Below are 16,953 nucleotides of genomic sequence, written 5' to 3'. Positions count from 1 at the left end.
CATTGTGTATATGTACCAAAGCTTTCTTATCCATTCATCTGCTGATGGACATCTAGGTTGTTTCCATGTCCTGGCTATTATAAACAGCGCTGCAATGAACACTGGGGTACACGCGTCTCTTTCAATTCTGGTTTCCTCGGTGTGTATGCCCAGCAGTGGGATTGCTGGGTCATAAGGCAGTTCTATTTGCAATTTTTTAAAGAATCTCCACACTGTTCTCCATAGTGGCTGTACTAGTTTGCATTCCCACCAACAGTGTAAGAGGGTTCCCTTTTCTCCACATCCTCTCCAGCATTTATTGCTTGTAGACTTTTGGATCACAGCCATTCTGACTGTGTGAAATGGTACCTCATTTTGGTCTTGATTTGCATTTCTCTAATAATGAATGATGTTGAGCATCTTTTCATGTGTTTGTTAGCCATCCGTATGTCTTCTTTGGAGAAATGCCTATTTAGTTCTTTGGCCCATTTTTCGATTGGGTCGTTTATTTTTCTGGAGTTGAGCTACAGGAGTTGCTTGTATATTTTTGAAATTAGTTGTTTGTCAGTTGCTTCATTTGCTATTGTTTTCTCCCATTCAGAAGGCTGTCTTTTCACCTTACTTATAGTTTCCTTTGTTGTGCAGAAGCTTTTAATTTTAATTAGATCCCATTTGTTTATTTTTGTTTTTATTTCCAGTATTCTGGGAGGTGGATCATAGATGATCCTGCTGTGATTTATGTCGGAGAGTGTTTTGCCTATGTTCTCCTCTAGGAGTTATATAGTTTCTGGTCTTATGTTTAAGTGCAGGTGAAATCATCCCTTTTTCTTGCACTCCAACAATATGACATATTTTTGTCTGCCTCAAATTTGGACATTGACTTTATCTGTATTTTATAATTTATTTTATATAAAATTTCTACTTGAATATATCCATTTTTGTTGTTGAAGAAGCATGAACTTTATTATGACTCTGTTGCTGTCTGCCAGTTGTGCCCTTGATTCTATTTTTTAGGCATTTCATATTTTTCTTCATTTTGAAAATCACAAAACAAATTTTCCTGGTCTTATTGAACTATAATTGACATATAACATTCTGCAAGTATAAGGCATATAATGTATGTATTTGATACACTTACATATTGCAAAATTATTACATAGTAGAGTTAGTTAATACCGTCAGTCAGTTCAGTTCAGTCACCCAGTCGTGTTTGACTCTTTGTGACCCCAGGGACTGCAGCATGCCAGGGCTCCCTGTCCATCACCAACTCCTGGAGTTTACTCAACTCATGTGCATTTAGTCAGTGATGCCATCCAACCATCTCATCCTCTGTTGTCCTATTCTCCTCCTGCCTTCAATCTTTCCCAGCGTCAGGATCTTTTCAAATGAGTCAGTTCTTCACATGAGGTAGCCAAATTATTAGAGTTTCAGTTTCAGTCCTTCAAATGAATATTCAGGACTGATTTCCTTTAGAATGGACTGGTTGGAGCTCTTTGCAGTCCAAGGGACTCTTGAGAGTCTTCTCCAACACCATAATTCAAAAACATCAATTCTTCGGCTCTCAGCTTTCTTTATAGTCCAACTCTCCATCAATACATGACTACTGGATAAACCATAGCTTTGACTAGACAAACCTCTGTTGACAAAGTAATGTGTCTGCTTTTTAATACGCTGTCTAGTTTGGTCATAACTTTTCTAAGGAGCAAGTGTCTTTAAATTTCATGGCTGCATTCACCATCTGCAGTGATTTTGGAGCCGAAAAAAATAGTCTGTCACTGTTCCACTGTTTCCCCAGCTATTTGCCATGAAGTGATGGGACCAGATGCCATGATCTTAGTTTTCTGAATGTTGAGTTTTAAACCAACTTTTTGAGTCTCCTCTTTCACTTTCATCAAGAGGCTCTTTAGTTCTTCTTCGCTTTCTGCCATAAGCATGGTGTCATCTGAGTATCTGAGGCCATTGATATTTCTCCCAGAGATCTTCAATCCAGTTTGTGCTTCATCCAGCCCAGTATTTCTCATGATATACTCTTCATATAAGTTAAATAAGCAGGGTGACAATACACATCCTTGATGTACTCCTTTCGCGATTTGGAACCTGTCTGTTGTTCCATGTCCAGTTCTAACTGTTGCTTCTTGACCTGCATACAGATTTCTCAGGAGGCAGGTCAGGCAGTCTGATATTCCCATCTCTTGAAGAATTTTCTACAGTTTGTTGTGATCTACACAGTCACATAATTATCATTTCCTTTTTGTGGTGGGAACCCTTAAAATGTATTCTAAGTAATTTTCAAGTATATAATGCATTATTGTTAACTACAGTCACCGTGTTATACATTAGATACCCAGAATTTATTCATTTCATAACTAGAAGTTTGTGTACTTTGACCAAAGTTTTCCTATTTCCTCATCTCCCCAGTCTCTGCCAAGTACCATTCTACTCTCTGTTTTTATCAGTTTAGCATTTTTTATGTAACTCATATTTGACTACGTGAGGAAGTTTTCCCTGCACTTGAATACCTTGTGCACTGCGAACCTTATCTGTTTTGTTTTTAGACTATAAACCAAGGGGTTGAGAACAGAAGTCAAGAAGAGGAAGAGATTGGCCATGGTGACATGAGGAAGAAGAGATGTGAATGTACCAAACCTATGAATTACAGCCAGCACAATGAGTGGCACATAAAAGATGCAGACAGTGAAAATGTGGGAAACACAAGTATTAAGTGCCTTGAGCTGACCATCTTTGGAGGCAATACCCAGCACTGTTTTCAAAATTAGGCTGTATGAAATGACAATGAACATAGAGTCAACTCCAAAGGAGCACAGGACAAGGGACAACCCATAAATGATGTTGACTGTGATAGGGCCACAAGCCAGCTTCATAACATCAGGGTGGTAGCAATAACAATGTGATAGAATGACATCCTTGCAGAAGGGCAATCGCTTGAGCAGAACTGGCAAAGGTGCCATCAACACCACACCCCTAATCATGGCTGCAAGTCCCATCCCCATAATCCTAGAATGGGTTAAGACTACTGTGTAGTGCAGTGGGTTGCAAATAGCTACAAATCTATCAAAGGCCATGACCAGCAGGATGGCTGACTCTGTGGAGGAGAAGGTGTGGATAAAGAACATCTGTGTTAGGCAGGAGTGGAACTCAATCTCTCTGTGATTCAGGAGGAAGACACTGAGTACTGTAGGCAGAGTTGATAAAGACAGACACACATCTGTGGCTGCCAGCATAGACAGGAAGATGTACTGAGGTTCATGAAGGCTGGAGGTGGTTTTGATAATGAAGAGGATAGTACTGTTTCCTAGGAGGGCAATTAGGTACATGATACACAGTGGGATGGAGATCCATATTTGCACAGCTTCCAGTCCAGGAATGCCTGTTAAAAGGAGAGTGGGTGGCTGGAACCAGCTACTGTTTATAAGCTCCATAAAGATATTTTGGGGGCGGGGGGCACAGCCCAGATCAGTTTCTAAATGTTTCTACTGGGAGAAAAACACAGATTTTTAAGATAGAATATAATGCATCTAACTCTTGTGGGGCAGCATTATTAATTCTAGCCATCTTTACATCGAGGAATGGATCCTTAGAATGTTTTCAACTCTATCTGAATAACTACTCAGAGTTAAGACAATGAATAACTGCCATTAAAGTGTAAGATCTACTAGAATTATTTTAGTTTAGAAAGTTTCAGTCATTGATTAAGTGGCAATGAAAATTAAGAGTATTATTTTCTATTTTTATCCCAATGCTTAGAAAAATTTCATTCTTGAATTCTGTTTCTTAATATATCCACTTATGTTAAATATATTTACTTTGGCTAAGATGACTCTGAAAGAAGTTTCTGCACTTTCCCCACATTGATGTCACACCTACTAATATTCAGGCATCTGGGGACACCCCCAGAGGTCCAGTGGTTAAGATTCTATGCATCCACAGCAAGGGTGCATATTCAATCTCTGGTGGAAGAACTAGGATCCCACATGCCATGCAGCATGGCCACACACACATAAAAATATTCAAGCATCTTGAAACCTGGACATTTTTCCTGTTAATTATACCTGCAGAAATAAAGCATAAGCTATTTCAATAAACCACATAAACCTCAAGTTATTTAAATAAATACTTCAAATGATACTGTTCATTTTCACAATTAATTTCTAGGTTGTTTGACATGTTCTTTTAAAATGATATGTTGATTTTTTCAAATATGAGAGAGTGATAAAACCATCAAAATGAGTATTGTCATTACTTGTAAATTGGTGCTAGAATAGTATCAAACATTAACAAATGATTTCTTGAATAAAATCTGAAATATCTCTATTTTAAAACACATATATAATATATTGTGTGTGTATGCTTAGTTGTTCAGTCATGTCTGACTCTTTGCGACCCTGTGGACCATAGCCTGCCAAGCTCTTCTGTCCATGGGGATTCTCCAGGCAAGAATAATGGAGTGGATCACCATGCCCTCCTCATATATTATATTAGGAAATAATAAATGTCTACATTTCAATAAATATCTTAAACATGGCATAACTGGAGGAAATGGTGTTAATATTTATGTGCTTATTTTCCAAAGATAAGTAGAAAGAGATTATATACTATTGCTTAAATACAGTTATATTTAAGTGTTTTGTTTAAATTTGGAAGCAGAAGCAAAATAGTGAGTTAACTACATTTGGATATGGGGGAGAATGTAAGGGAGCTAATATGACTGACTTTATCTGGGAAAATATGAAATCAATACACACTCTTTAATAAAATCATATTACTTAAAAGTGTAGCCAAAACTAAAACACCAGAAACAAAATTTTTAAAAAATTAATGAAGGATTCCTTTTGGAAGAAAAGGAGAGGGTGTACTGGGATAAAACAATATTCTGTTTTTGTCCTCAGGAAAAATTAGTACTATAGTGCTGTTTTAAAATCATGTAGATATAAACAAACAAAATTATATTTTTATAGATGTGAATATATCTTTGAAGAGCAGATCCAAGATGAATCACAATATATACATTTCCATCCATTGATGTATCAGGACCTATACTTATACAGTCAGTCATCCAGCCTACAGTCAGTCACCCATTGATGTATTCTTAGCAATGATGTCTTCTCTATTCTACTACATCTTCTCTTAGTATGCTTAGTAAAGAGTGTTCTACAAAGCTTATGTTTTCAGACAGGGACTGAGTCTATCATAAAGAGAACCCTAGTAGAGAAGTTGACTTCTTAGGGACTTAGAAGTTTAAGTTTTATATAATTTTTTAAGACTACATGAAGTGTCAGAGTCACTCATATTTTAAAAAGAGAAGAAGAAAGCCATGGTTCGTAAGAGAGTAGGACATCAATCATACCACAGACACTATCCACATACAGTCATTCAACATACTGCATCTCACAGCACTAAGATGTGAGACTCTCTTAACATAAAATTCTAAGCTGCCCCAACATACTCTACATCTCATTTAAACATATGCAAAGATATATATTATTAGCAAATGGAGAAGGAAATGGCACCCCACTCCAGTATTCTTGGCTGGAACATCCCACTGGGCAGAGGAGCCTGGTAGGCTGCAATTCATGGGGTCACAAAGAGTCAGACATGATTTAGCAACTGGGCATGCATGTAGACATGAATATTAAAATAATTATAACTGTATTCTGCATGCCAAATTAAATAGAGACAGTGGAGTACTACTGAGTCTGAACTACTGTATATAGTGGAGAGTTATATTTGGTAACACTGTACTTTCTCCAGTACAGATTTCCTTCTCGCTCAAGATGGGCTCTGACATCCTGTGTACGGCTCGCCTTATCACGCAGAGGACTCCTCACCCAACTTGGGACTGCCATGTCCCAGGGCGAGAACATCCTCCTTAGCTCACACAGGTCCACATTTCACTTTGGGACACCTCTCGCAGGTATATACCCTTCCCACTTTGCTCAGGCTCTGGCACTCATCACTTGGACTACATTTAGAATCCAACTCCCTGCTGGACTAATACCTTCCCTTCCACTCCCATCTGAACATCATTATCATTCTCTCTTGCTCTGGCATCCCATGCTGGTCTACCCCTCACAAACCACCCTCCTCACAACTGTCAGGACCAAGCGCCTTGTTTAGGCACATTAGCCATACCCACTCCCCACCCCATACACAGTGAAGATGTCTACATCTGTGCTTCAACCAACAGTTATAGGATATAATCATTCAGGATGAGAAATAAAAGGAAGGGAAGGAAAGGGAAACAAAAGAGAAAGGGGAAGGTGAAGAGCCAACTTTGTTTATATTAAACCCAGTATGTTTGATTTTATTACCCATGTTTTGTTTTTTCCCATGATGTGGAGCCTGCAGAATCTTTGTTCCCAGACCAGGAATTGAACCACACCCCCTGTAGTGGAAGTGCAGAGTCATAACCACTCAACTGCCAGAGAAGTCCCATTCTTTTTCAGTTTACATATTAAGTTGATTTTTATTTGAAAAATAACTTTATATACTTTGACAGTCTATCCATCATGTGATGGGCATGTTGCCAATATATTACATCTGAGAATTACATCTTTCAAATTAACATATTATCTGTGTTGCCTTGAGCCAAGTTACTTTTATAAGTAACTTTTATATTCAGAATTTTTATTAATATTGATAGTAAAAGTTAATCCATGCTTTCTACATGTATTCTTGCCTGGCAAACCCCATGGACATAATCTCCCGTGTAAGGGTAGATCATGTCTTTTGAGTTAAATAAAGCCTGTGTTAAACTTAAACATTCTTGCTATGAATCAACTCAAAATTGAATCCTTATATTGAAACATTTTCCTTCTAAAAATTTCACTACACTGAAAGGAAAAATCAACATAAAACAGTGTCATGACTGCTTATAATTTCTTGGATCCTGAAGTGTACCCACTGCTGAATTTTCTGTAGCTTGTATCTTTTGTCTAAGTATAAGAACAACAACAAAAACACTAGTGTCATCAATCCACTCGTTGCCTTGGTTTTATAGCTTTACTGACTTGCTAATGATTTCAATGAAGGTCCAGTATTGACTATACGGCTATTAGAACTTGATTTTAAGACCATTCTCATCTTGGCACTCATCTAACAAGTTTAGAGCAGTACTCAGAGATCTTTTCAACCACTTTCAGTGAGACACATAAGGGTCCCTGCTTCACACGGACAGCTTACGGAAGTTGGAAATTCAGCAGATGTCTTTCAAAATACTCTAGCTAGACATACTACATGCCACTTATAGTCTAAGGCATTTCTCTGGGTCAACACAATGCTGCCTGCAAATCAATTTGATTTCAAATTTCTTATTTGAAACGGAACCATTTGTATTTAGTGCCTCCCTTTAAATATTTTAGGTGTTTATCAGCATGTTCACCAACTCCACGAATGAAGACTAGATAAGAGGAGAGCGCCGGGCTTCATCTTCTTCCACATTTCATTTCTTACTAAACTTCACACCATCACTGCTTACAGGAAGGGCTTTTATTTTTTCTTTGTATCTGATAAGCATTTCCCTATCTAGTAACCACTCTGTCACTATGCTTCGTTCTAAGGGACATATATTATACTCTTCCCTGGGAAATTAATCCACATGACTTTAGTATAGAAGTAAACAAACAAACAACAGGAAATAAAATATACACCAATATTTTAAAATTCCTTAGTATTTGACCTACCTTTTTAGAAGTTCAACATATCTAGACTTTCATTATAAAGCCTCCTTGGAAGTTTGAAATTTGATGGAAGTCTTCTGTGAGGACCACCATTGTGCTAAGAAAAGCATTCTACTTGGTTCTGTACTTTACCCAAATACATATATCCTAAAGGCACAATATGAAGGGATATTTGGACTCAATTATCAAGAAGATAAGACATTGTAGATTCAGAGCTTTCTCTGTCCCTAATTAAATCTAATCTGCCTTCTCAATAGCCTTATCTCATTTCTGACAGTGATGAATGCCAGCAAAGCACTGGCCAAGCAGATTATCCTTGTATCTGACCTTAGTATACAGAAGAATTTTACTGTTCAGGGAATTTCTGGTTCTCTCTAGAGACTAGTATAAACTTCATAGCAATGGTTTCATCAGGGCCTCTCCTAGGAAAGAGAAGGTCATAGGAAATTATATTTAATTGGTGTAGGGCTCTGTCAGGATAAAGAGTTTTATTGTTTGATTAAAAATGTAATGCAAAATCCAACATGAGGCATAGTTATTTCTCAATGAACATTTAGAATAATGGGTAGAGAAGAAGTATTTATATATTGCTTATTATCCAAATCAATGCATGTGAAGATTTTTTATAGTGTTTAAGTTCTAGTGTTTTCTTCTTCTGGTCTAAGAGCTATCTGTTTGTGTTCTTTGCTGTAACATGCCATCTCCCTTGCTGATTTCATATCTCCCACCATGAGAGAAAGGAAATGTGCATGCATGTGTTCTAAGGCACTTTAGTTGTCTAAGTCTTTGCGACTGTGTGGACTGTAGCCTGCCAATCTCCTCTGTCCATGGGATTCTCCAGGCAAAAATACTGGAGTGGGTTTCCGTGCTCTCCTCCAGGGAATCTTCCTGTCTCAGGGATTGAACACGTGTCTCTTAAGTCTCCTGCATTGGCAGGCATGTTCTTTACCACTTGTACCACCTGGGAAGCCCTCAAAAGAATAATTAGCCACACAGTTAAAACTGTAAATGCCATAGTTCTTTAAGAATTTCATTGTATTGATGAACAATAAATCTTGTTACCCTTTCAGTTCCTTAAAACCATGAGTTCATGTTGGCTAAATCATTAATCAATCATGGTGTTGCTGGGGTATATTGGATTACTGAGGGCAAACCACAGGTGGACATCAGAAAGAACCAAGGGTAGAGTTATGCACAAGCCAGAAACAACCTCTGTCTGATTATACCAGGGTGATACTATATAGAGAAATATAGATAGATCTGATAGATCTATTATCACATTTTTTATCCCACTCCTTTCAAATTGGAATCTTTCTTTTTAATATTGCAATTCTGGTTGAGATGGGTGCATGATGGGGTATTGGATCTCTGCCATAGAGTGCAACTATAATCCATACACTCCAATACCATTTGCATAGTATCTTCCATATAGAAATAATAAGCTAGGCCTAGACAGTTTCTGATTTTAAATTAATGATTTTTGTTCTGTTGGAAAGCACTCCCTTTGGTTGGTCACTCTAAAATTTTAATGACAATGTTGTCTAAGAAAAGCATGGGATTGGACAAAGGCAAACCTACATTCAACTTTTAGCTCAATTTCTTACTATATGTGCAGATGAACTTTCAGGACTTCAATGCCCTCATCTAGTCACTGGAAACATAATAATATCAGGAGTGATTGTGTTTTTAAAAGTAATGATACATCAGAAATATATTTTAAACTTGCTAAGTACTATGGCAACAGTAGTGGATATTAGAGGCTAATTTCCCCCCACATACATATCTCCCTTCCTAAACTAAACAGTTAGCAGGGTTTGAAGAGTGTATATTGCTTTGAAAGTGAAAGGGTTAGTAGCTCAGTCACGTCTGCCTCTTTGTGATCCCATGGACTGTAGCCCGTCAGGCTCCTTTGTTCATGGGATTTCTCAGGCAAGAATACTAAATTGGGTAGCCACTCCCTTCTCCAGGGAATCTTCCCTAACCAAGGACTGAACCCAGGTCTTCTGCACTCCAGGCAGATTCTATACCATCTGAGCCACCAGGGAAGCCCCATATATTGCTTTACATGTTGCTGTTTTTCAGTCACCCATTCATTTCCGACTCTTTATGACTCCATGGACTGCAACACTCCAGGCCTCCCTGTCCTTCACCATCTCCCAAAGTTTGCCCAAGTACCTATTAATATATTTGACTCATCTTTAATAAGAAAAAAGTCTTAGAAATATTTGATTGCTCTACCCCTTCATGGATTTTTTGTTTCTTTAGAGACAGCAAATTCCTAAGAATTGTGTTCCTTCAACACTAAAAAATAGACCTTCCAACTCTCACAACAGCTCATGCATTTAATAGATGGAAACCTTGACAACATCCTATATTTTTATGATTTTTTGTGTCTTTCAGGGCAGTCTATGTATGGGTTACTACCGCTAATACAGCTGTTGTTAATTCCCCAGGGTTGTCTAAGAAGTATGATCTTCCCATAAGCCTATTTATTCATTCAGTGGGTCTTTCTTGGCCTTAATAAAAGGATCAAAAACTCAGAAGACCACAGATACTTTTCTGTATTCCCAAATTCTCTTGGGTTTTAGTTCTTCTGGGATAGAAAAAACTATAGAACCAGCCTCTTGGTCAACATTGGAACCTGGATCAAGGACAGACAGCCTGTCTTATGGGATGTCTGGAAGTCTGTGGCTGTAGAATAAAGGAGGTAATGAGGGCCTGGTGTCCAATACTGGACAGTAGGTGACTGCTTAATGGATTCCAAAGGGGTCCTGTAAGTCTCTAGTCTCACTCCTAGTCCAAAGGACCTGTGATTATTTTCCTGCCACATATGCTTACCTTATAGCACCTGCCCAGGGCCATGATTTAAGGAGACCCAAGACTTGGAGTGGAGGCATGCCCAATGCTTGTGAAATGATATTTGTTAATAATGAGAATCTCTGGCTAGCTGGCTGAACCATGATCTTTCAAGTTAATGAAGGGTTCATTGAGGGTGATTTATAACTTTTGAAACAGCCAGTCTTTGTGAGGAAGAAATAGTTCAGGATTTAAAATTTGGGATAAATCTAAAGTCGGGAACATCAGAAGAAAAGGGCCTGGTGTTTTTCTTGCTCTGACTGTAGTCAGTCACAGATTCTTGAGATTCTTTTTATTTTTTCACATTCTATCTCACAGGTTTCTGTGTGGTTTCTTTATTTATTTTCAGCTTGCTGGTTAAAACTCTCTTTGGAATAGTTTATTGCAGAAGGAGTTTGTCTCATTTTATCTAAAACAGAAAAGGAGTCGAGACACAAGGCTAGATGTAGTGGGTGTGGAAGCCTGTTTCACAGAACTGAAAGAACTGGCATCTCAGGAGGCTCTGATAGTAGTTTTTAGAGACTGAGGCTTTTTTTTTCCCCCTGATGGGGAATTGTGTTCTTATCTATTTGGAACAAGATAGAATTAGGATGGTAAAAACAATAAAAACAGTAAATTATGACTTAAATCACAAGCTGAGAATATGAGAAAGAAAGATATAAGTGGTTGGGAATAAGAAGAAAAAAAATTCAAAGAAGAGCATAGTGTAACTTCCTTCTTGGTAAGTAACAAACCCACGAGGTCTGTTGCGTGACATGTGTCTGACAAAGTTCCACGGTCTCTCAGATCAGCTGGCTCACAGTTGATGGCATCTCCTTCTTCCACAGTTCCTCAATACGATCCCACTGCTGCAGTAAGAAGTTGCTTTGAGTGAGGTAACCAGTGAGAACTGGGGAGAAGAGAAATAATGTAAATTATAATGGAAAATATTGAGGTTCTAAAAGATCTTTAGAAGAGAACTGAATGGCTGAAGGCTTCTTTTTGAAGCCTAGACAGTGAGCTATGAGGATCATGGTATCTACTTATCTTAGAAACTGGTTGAATTGATATCTAAGCTGGTTTTCAAAATCAGCTCATTTCTGTGTCTTTATGGATTTACTTTAATATATTAGTACACATTCACTTAAAAGATGAAAGGACTTCTGAAAGGAAAGTGGATAGAGTGAGTGTAAGAGGAAAAAAAATATGAATGAGGAATATAATTTCAGACCTGCAGTTAGCAAGAAAAGGGATTAGAAAGACCCAGGACGGAATTTTGTGTTTGATTACTGTCAGGTAAACAGGAAAGAAATTCATCCCTCCCCCAGCCCTTCCCTGACCATTCCTGCTTTTTCTCTTTTGGTCCCTTGGAATCCCCTTTATCTTTGGGAACCACCTGTGCATTAATTCATTTCCTTCAATTGCCAGCCAACTATGCTGTCTTATGATTAGCTCTCCTCTTTCTGTTTAATTTTTCTTGATTCTGAAAAATTGAACTTTCCTGAAGAATCAGTTGACTCATCCTGCTATAAAATATTTCTCTCCTCTCACCTCGATAGCCTTCCCTCTGTTGGAAAATGGCTTATTCATTTGTTTTCTGTTCTATACACCTTTTGTTTTCAATAGTATCTCTCTCTGTCTCTCTCTCTTTCTCTCTCCCTCTCTATTTTGAGTTTTGGCACTAACTCTAATAAGCATGTTGTTGTTGTTGCTTTATCATTCAGTAATGTCCAACTCGTTTGTGAGCCCATGAATTATAGCCAGCCAAGCGCCTCTTACTATGGGATTTCCCAGTCTAGAATACTGGAGTGGGTTGCCATTTCCTTCTCCAGGGGATCTTCCTGACCCAGGAATTGAATCCACATCTCCATCATTAGCAGGTGGATTCTTTACTGCTGAGCCATCAGAGAAGTCCCCTAATAAGCATTGCCTTTCAATTTATTATAAATATCTGGATCAAATGTGAGTCTTTTGAAAATTTTCCATATACCCTGTATTCTTCTGACTCCATTTTGCCTCAAGGAAAGAAGAAGAACACTCATATGGTAGCTTGAATGATTTTTTTTCTATAATGGAAACTTAATTGCAAAAGATGTTCACTTTCTTGCTTCAAATTCTTTACTGTGAGACTCTACTGACTTTAAGCATCATGTTTATTTCTTCTGTTCAAAAGAAAACTTCCTAGTATCTTTTGATACTTCTAGTTACTGTTTTCCTTTCCTCAGCCCCAATCTTCTCAAGTTGCCTACCACTGCTGTTTTCAGCTGTTACACATCTAACGTCTTGCATTCTGTGATCAGACTTTATCCTCACTAATTGTTTGAAATTGTACTAGATGCTAGTGAAAGCCCAATGGTTTCCCTAGTGAAGGTCTAGTGTTTTATCTGACATTCTACTCTCAACACAACAGTCTGGAGGTGGCACTGAACAATAAGAGCAATAACAATAATAATAACAGCAATAATGATAACACTGTAAATAATAAGAATAGCATTAGAGAAAAGACTCAGAACCATGCAAATGTAGTAGGAAGACAGGGGTATAATGGGATCAAGGAAATCAAGGGATAAGAAAGGTTAGGGAAGGGATTGCTCACAAGTGAGAAATAAAGTTTAGATTTCTGTATCTAGAAGGGAACCATCTATGAGTTAACTTGATTCTAATCCAGAACGTATAGAGAGTTCAGAGTGGTGAAATGCTTCTAGCAAGATCTGAGTCTGTTTATGGCATAACTGAGGCAAGCTCAGCTAGATCCTCATACTTAGACTAGTTCTCTTTCCAGGGTACTAGGCAAGTTTGAGTCAGTCAGTCACATTAAGTTCCTCAGTCATTCCATAGACATGTTAAATATTAATAGTTTCAGAACAATTAACTTTCTCTGAATTCTGCATCCCTTAGCTTATTCCCTTTATTGGTTAGAGGTATCATTATTCTTCCCAGAACAATATGTCTCAAAATATTTTATTGCCTTTCACTTATCCCTCATATAACCTATCACCTGACAGTCTTTTTTTTTTTTTTTTTTCATTTTTTCTTGAAGTATTTCTTCTCTATACCCTGTTTTCACTGTTAAGGCTACATTCCTGGCTGCTTTGATCTCCTAGAGCAACTCTAGAGAGCTATCTTCCTTCATTTCAATAAATTTCACCAACTTTTAAAGTATATTTACTTAACAAAAGTGTGTTATACTGGAAGCTGAAGATATACACATAGCCACATGGAAATTGAAATGTATTAGTGAACAATATTACAAAGTTTGTAATTAAGAATTGTTTAGCTATGCTACTGGGAGATAGGAGGTTTAAAAAAAAGAACTTCCCACCAGCAAAAGCTTCTCTGAAAAATAAATCTTATTTTTTTTATCATATTATATTCTTCTTAAAACTTTGCTAAAATATTAGAGACTTAGTAAATACTGTTGACTAATAAATTACTCCTTCATGTGACAAACTAAACTCAAAGCCATGAAGCCATTAGCTTGACTTTTAAAATTCTGTATCTTCAAGACACAATCTACTTGCTCAGTCATATTTCTTATATCTCTAAGCTCTCAATAAGCTAGATGATCTTATTTTTACAGTGATTTAAATACCTTACTTTAGCTTTTTGTTTGTCTTTTCTGTTCTTTCCTGAAGTTTTTTGTTTCTGAGAAATGACTAATGACCACACTTCCATGAATCTTTTCATTATCTCTCTAGTGAAGGTCAGGCTTCTTTGTGTCATACACGTTTGGATTTTTTTTTAATTTATTTTTTATTTTTAATTTTTACTTTATTTTACTTTACAATACTGTATTGGTTTTGCCATACATTGACATGAATCTGCCACGGGTGTACATGAGCTCCCAATCCTGAATCCCCCTCCCATCTCCCACCCCATATCATCTCTCTGGATCATCCCCGTGCACCAGCCCCAAGCATCCTGCATCCTGTATTGAACATAGATGGGCGATTTGTTTCTTACATGATAGTATACATGTTTCAATGCCATTCTCCCAAATCATCCCACCCTCTCCCTCTCCACCTCCCTTCAAACATGTGTATGTGATTGAATATCTCAAATTATATTATCCTGATTTTCTTTGAAGGGAGGTGTTTTTTTGTCCACATTTCATGACCTTCACAAGGGTAGGAATCCTTGAAATAGAAAATATTTATGACCTATATTTGATTCCTTCCTCAGTGAGGTATTAAATACAGAGTGCACTTAAAGAAATATTCATTAACTTATTTAATGCTTGTGTGTTTAATTCTTGAGTGCTTGAAACTTATTTTCTATTTTGTTATATACAAGCTTTTTTTTTTCTTTTCTCTGGAAATAGTATTCAAATTTGAGCTAAAAAAAGAAGAAAAGAAGGAAAGGACAGATATTTGAATATAAGCTGGGAGAAATAAATGGGAAAAGAGAAAAAAAAAGCAGGGTAGGCAAGTGAGATAGGAGGGAGGAAGATAATGTATGTGAGTGATGAGAGGACATATGTTCTGTGTTAGAATGATGATTTATCAGTCCTTGCTTTGCACAGGATTAGTTCACCTGAAATGCATGCATCCTGGGACCATACAAGAGAGAACATGGTTTCAATATGCACACTCTTAAGGTAGAAAAACACTGTTCAAAGTAAGGACTGTCTACAGTTATATTACTCTTTCTAAGTTCTTCTCATTTGATAATGAAAGTCTTCATATTAAATCATAAGAATAATGATTGTTACTGAGCTCCCTAAAAGGCCAAACCAGTATTCTGAACACTTTTTTCTTTAGCTCTAGAAAAAAGAAAAAAAAAAGTGTCTATTAATCACCAGGAGTGACTAGTCAGACAAGAAGGAAAACTGATGATACTCAAGAGCTTATAAAGAAGTTTTCTTGTATGATGCTAAGTCAATAAATATAATGTATTGGTCACAGTGCTTAAATGAAATTATAAGCCCATTCAATGTTTATTATTATTGCTATTTTCATTATAAATACCAATAGCATTATCTCTATTAAGTCATGGTAACTTTCATGTCAGTGAAGTCTATTTGGCTTATCACCCTTGAATCATTACTTATTACCATCCTTTTTTAAGGCAGTTAAATTACTGCAATGCCAAGAGTCACACTTAATCTGATAAAATAGCCCTGATACTTCATTCTCATTCTCTTTCTCTCTCCCTCACCCTATTTCAGGGTTCAGCATCAGAGGACAGAGTAAAAGATGACAACCTCTTCAAACTACACTAACCCTAGAGACACTTGGTACACCATGATTGGGATCCCAGGACTGGAAGATGCACACACGTGGATCTCCATCCCCATTTGTTCCATGTACATAGTGGCTGTTGTAGGAAATAGCCTCTTACTATTTCTGATCTTCACTGAGCACAGTCTTCATGAACCCATGTACCTTTTCCTCTCCATGTTAGCCTTGGCAGATATCTTTCTTTCCACTGTCACCACACCCAAGATGTTAGCAATCTTCTGGTTCCAAGAAGGGGGTATATCTTTTGGTAGCTGTGTGTCCCAGATGTTTTTCCTCCACTTCATCTTTGTGGCAGAGTCTGGCATGTTGCTGGCCATGGCATTTGATCGCTATGTAGCCATCTGTTATCCACTAAGATATACTACCATCCTAACACCCTCAGTCATTGGAAAAATAGGCATTGCTTCTATAATTAGGAGTTTCCTCATCTGTTTCCCCTTGGTTTTTTCTGGTTTATCGGTTTACTTACTGTGGAAGGAACATTATTCGTCACTCATACTGTGAACATATGGGCATTGCCAGGCTTGCCTGTGATAGCATCCATGTCAGTATCTACTATGGGGTGATTGTGGCTCTATTCTCCACATGCCTGGATGCAGTGCTTATCATCATCTCTTATGCCCTAATACTGTGTACTGTGTTTAGAATTCCTTCCCAAGATGCCCGGCTCAAGGCTCTGGGTACTTGTGGCTCCCATGTCTGTGTTATATTACTGTTCTATACCCCAGCCTTTTTTTCATTCTTTGCTCACCGATTTGGGGGCCACAGTATACCACTCCATATACATATCCTTCTTGCCAATCTTTATGTGGTGGTACCACCCACTCTCAACCCCATCATTTATGGAGTTAAGACCAAGCAAATTCAGGAGAAATTTATCCAGATCTTTTCTTTGAGCAAGAAATTTTGCTGATGTAGATTAAACAGCGTAGTTCTTTAATTCTTTATGTAACTCCACTAACTGAAGAGTCAGTTCAGTTCAGTTTAGTTTAGTCACTCAGTCGTGTCCGACTCTTTGCGACCCCACAAATTGCAGTACGCCTGGATATCTTATATCATGCCAGGATTAAGAGAGAACAATAGCATTAAGATTTGAATAAATCAGATCATGTTAAAATCTTGTTTCACTGTTTTTGTTCAGGACAGTGTCAGACCATGGACATTTTAGAGTCTGTGTAATAATGAGTTTTGTTACAAGTTTA

The 16,953-nt window shown here is 37.5% G+C and overlaps 2 protein-coding genes across 2 annotated transcripts; one reads left to right on the top strand and one right to left on the bottom strand.

Annotated features, from left to right (window-relative positions):
- Window positions 1-2,465: 2,465 nt before the first annotated feature.
- Window positions 2,466-3,419, bottom strand: LOC120875916 (olfactory receptor 51A4-like). Its single transcript, XM_040257668.1, has one exon. It carries the CDS (start codon window positions 3,417-3,419, stop codon window positions 2,466-2,468), a length of 954 nt encoding a protein of 317 aa, XP_040113602.1.
- A 12,287-nt stretch (window positions 3,420-15,706) lies between these two features.
- LOC120876645 (olfactory receptor 52Z1-like) lies at window positions 15,707-16,664 on the top strand. Its single transcript, XM_040258613.1, is given in 2 exon segments — window positions 15,707-16,195; window positions 16,197-16,664. Coding segments are annotated over 2 exon segments (957 nt in total).
- Window positions 16,665-16,953: the final 289 nt, after the last annotated feature.

The sequence above is a fragment of the Oryx dammah genome, unplaced genomic scaffold, assembly GCF_014754425.2.
Source record: "Oryx dammah isolate SB20612 unplaced genomic scaffold, SCBI_Odam_1.1 HiC_scaffold_17, whole genome shotgun sequence".
In the NCBI taxonomy this organism is placed as follows: Eukaryota; Metazoa; Chordata; class Mammalia; order Artiodactyla; family Bovidae; genus Oryx; species Oryx dammah.
The sequence above is the reverse complement of the archived record's forward strand: the minus strand, read 5'-3'. Positions and strand labels throughout refer to the sequence as shown.